The sequence below is a fragment of the Macadamia integrifolia genome, unplaced genomic scaffold, assembly GCF_013358625.1.
Source record: "Macadamia integrifolia cultivar HAES 741 unplaced genomic scaffold, SCU_Mint_v3 scaffold2462, whole genome shotgun sequence".
Classification (NCBI taxonomy): domain Eukaryota; kingdom Viridiplantae; phylum Streptophyta; class Magnoliopsida; order Proteales; family Proteaceae; genus Macadamia; species Macadamia integrifolia.
In genome coordinates this window covers 23554-26523 of record NW_024868732.1, presented here as the reverse complement: position 1 = coordinate 26523, position 2970 = coordinate 23554, and the positions used below count along the sequence as shown (strand labels likewise).

At 33.6% G+C, this 2970-nt stretch overlaps 1 protein-coding gene across 1 annotated transcript; it reads left to right on the top strand.

Annotated features, from left to right (window-relative positions):
• The first annotated feature begins 351 nt into the window (after nt 1–351).
• Nucleotides 352–2757, top strand: LOC122066558 (DNA (cytosine-5)-methyltransferase DRM2-like). The gene is made up of 4 exons (XM_042630376.1): nt 352–448; nt 529–644; nt 794–1567; nt 2249–2757. Exons 1-4 carry the CDS (start codon nt 352–354, stop codon nt 2285–2287), a joined length of 1026 nt encoding a protein of 341 aa, XP_042486310.1. The 3' UTR covers nt 2288–2757.
• The last annotated feature ends 213 nt before the right edge of the window (nt 2758–2970 follow it).

The window sequence follows — 2970 nt, the reverse complement described above, 5'->3', positions numbered from 1 at the left end:
GACACAAGGCACTGTCTTAGAGACTGTGAAACAATACCCCTGCAACAGAGAGAACGCGAACTGATAGTATTTATTTCTCCCTTTTTTTCTTTTTGGAGAAAATCTATACTACATGTATATTGGGTACTATTTTTTTCCCGATAAAATATTGGTATCGGATCGCTTGTATTTCTTAGGGAAATCAAGGGTATTTCTGTCTGATACCCGCGATTCAACTACTCATTTAAAAGAATATATTTAATTACTAATTCTTATTCTTGTTATGCAGCTGTTTGGATTTATGGATAAACTAATTTTTTTTTCTTTTTTTTGGGGGGGTGGGTGGGTTGGGGTGGTTAGGGACAGGAAACCATGGAAGATTTACCTGTTGACAAGGAAAAGAAATTGTTGCATTTAGTGGAAATGGGCTTCTTGATAGATGATGCTTCATTAGCTTTGGAGAAATGTGGTTTGTATATAGTTAATATGATTATTATAATAATTTAACAATATCACTACATGTTAAATGTTGTTTTATATCAATTTTAGGTCAACATGCCTCAATTATGGAACTGGTAGACTTTATATCTGCTTCACAAATAGAAAAGATCACAACTGATGCTCCTCTACAGGAATCAGCCAACCCAAGTTTGAATGAGAATGAGGTGCACCCACTTTGGTACCATTTTGTGCATGTGTTGTTCTGGATTTTAAAGCTTTGAAAACCCTTGAAGCCAAAGTTGTATTATATTGCATTTTCTGTTAAGATATAGCGGATGATCTCAACTTTAATCTTTGTCTCTCTTTCTTACAGTTAAGGCCAAGTCATTTCCTTGGTGACCATCCTCAACAAAATAAAAGGAAGCTCTTTGAAGTAGAGGAGATATGGGAAAAAAAAATTGAATCATTGAGGAGAAAGGAATCCTATAAGAAAGGAAAGAAACCAGTACTAGAAGAAGAAGAAGAGACTATTCATGTACCAAAACTCATGATAGGGTTTGGAGTTCCAAATATGCTGAAGCCTGTGTTTAATAGGAAAATCCCCTCAGAAGCCATTGGTCCTCCATATTTCTATTTTGAAAATGTGGCCTATGCTCCTAAAGGTGCTTGGGATACCATGTCTCGCTTTTTATGTGAAATTAAGCCTGAGTTTGTTGACTCTATATATTTCTGTGCTGCTGCAAGAAAAAGAGGCTATATTCACAATCTTCCAATTCACAATAGATTTCCTCTCCAACCTATTCCACCACTCACAATTCAAGAAGCATTTCCACTTACCAAGAAATGGTGGCCTTCATGGGATAAGAGAACAAAACTTAACTGTATAAGGAGTAAGACTGGCAATGCAAAAGTGACAGAAAGGATAAGGCAAGCCCTACAAAGCTGGGATGAGGAGCCATCTCTAAGGACCCAAAACTACATTCTTGATGAATGTAAAAATTGGAATTTAGTTTGGGTTGGCAAGAACAAAGTTTCCTCTCTTGATCCAGAGGAAATAGAGATGCTTATGGGATACCCTAAGCACCACACTAGAGGGGGTGGAACTAGTAGTACTGATAGGTTTAAAGCACTTGGTAATTCATTTCAGGTTAGTATTCTACCAAGTCTTACTCTTTTTTCCTTTCTATAATAAAATTTTCTTATATTTTGATCTAAGGTTGTGTTTGGTAGCCAAGAGAAGAAAAGAAAAGAAAAGAAAAGAAAAGAAAAGAAAAGAAAAAATTACAAAAATTGTACTATATTCTTGATTTAATAAATTTTCATTCTGCTTAGCATGTCCTGAACCAATAGAAGATTCTTTTTTGAATTTCAAAATTCACCTTCGGAATGATGAAGTTTTCTTTTACTCCAAAAAAAAAAAAAAAAAAAATCTTTCTAAAAACACAAGAAAACATGAGAAAATACAAAAACTTTTCTTTTCTTTTCTTTTCCTCTTCTAATGGTTGTCAAGCACACATACTTTTTTTTATTTTCTTACCATTTCATTTATTTTCTATTCTTTTCTTTTCTTCTCTTTTCTAGATTCTTTTTTTCTTTTTTTTCTCTTGGCTACCAAACACAGCCATAATGATTGCTAAACGTACATTTTTTTTTCCTTATCATTTCATTTTTTTTCTATTATTTTCTAGATTCTTTCTTTTCATTTCTGTTCTTTTCTTCTATTGGCTACCAAACACAGACTTAAATTAAAGTGCATATTGGTTTTAGGTAGACACTGTTGCTTTCCATCTCTCAGTCTTGAAGAATATGTTTCCAAATGGTATTTCAGTACTTTCTCTCTTCTCTGGTGTTGGTGGTGCTGAGGTAGCTTTGCACAGTCTTGGAATTCCTCTAAAGAATGTTGTCTCAGTGGAGATTTCAAAAGTTAATAGGAACATTATTCAGAGTTGGTGGGAGCAAACAAATCAGAAAGGAAATCTGATCCACATTGCAGATGTTCAAGAGTTGAGCCTTGATAAGTTGGGGGAACTTATGAAATCATTTGGTGGGTTTGACCTTATAATTGGTGGGAGTCCATGTAACAATCTTAGTGGCTGCAATAGGGTTAGCAGAGATGGGCTTAATGGTGAACACTCTATTTTGTTTTTTCATTATTTTCGCATTTTACATGATGTTAAGATTTTGATGGGTAAAGCTTGATGATTTGGCTCGCAAGAACTAATTTATTTATTTATTTTTAGGGTTTAAGATTTTTTCTGGTACTAGATTTCTAGAGAACATTTATGTTTCAATTAGTTTCTGTTGTTGTAGATGAGTTGTTATAGAATGATGTCTCTCTTAATTCCTATATTTTCTTCAAATGTGGTTTCACACCAACTGAATACCATAATATTTGTAATTTGTAAATATTCAATTTTATTCAGGTTGATTGCAAGCATATCTGGAATTGTTGACTGGTTGGATTATTAGATATGAGATATTATTAAACAGTGATATTTCTTACAGTAATGTTGAAACAACTTCTCGATACTTTCGAGATAAGGCTGCGTA

Coding starts and splice junctions, on each gene's coding strand:
- LOC122066558 (XM_042630376.1), top strand. CDS start 352: ATGGAAGATTTACCTGTTGACAAGGAAAAGAAATTGTTGCATTTAGTG. Junction 645..793: donor CAAGTTTGAATGAGAATGAG/GTGCACCCACTT, acceptor TCTTTCTTACAG/TTAAGGCCAAGTCATTTCCT. Junction 1,568..2,248: donor CACTTGGTAATTCATTTCAG/GTTAGTATTCTA, acceptor ATGGTATTTCAG/TACTTTCTCTCTTCTCTGGT.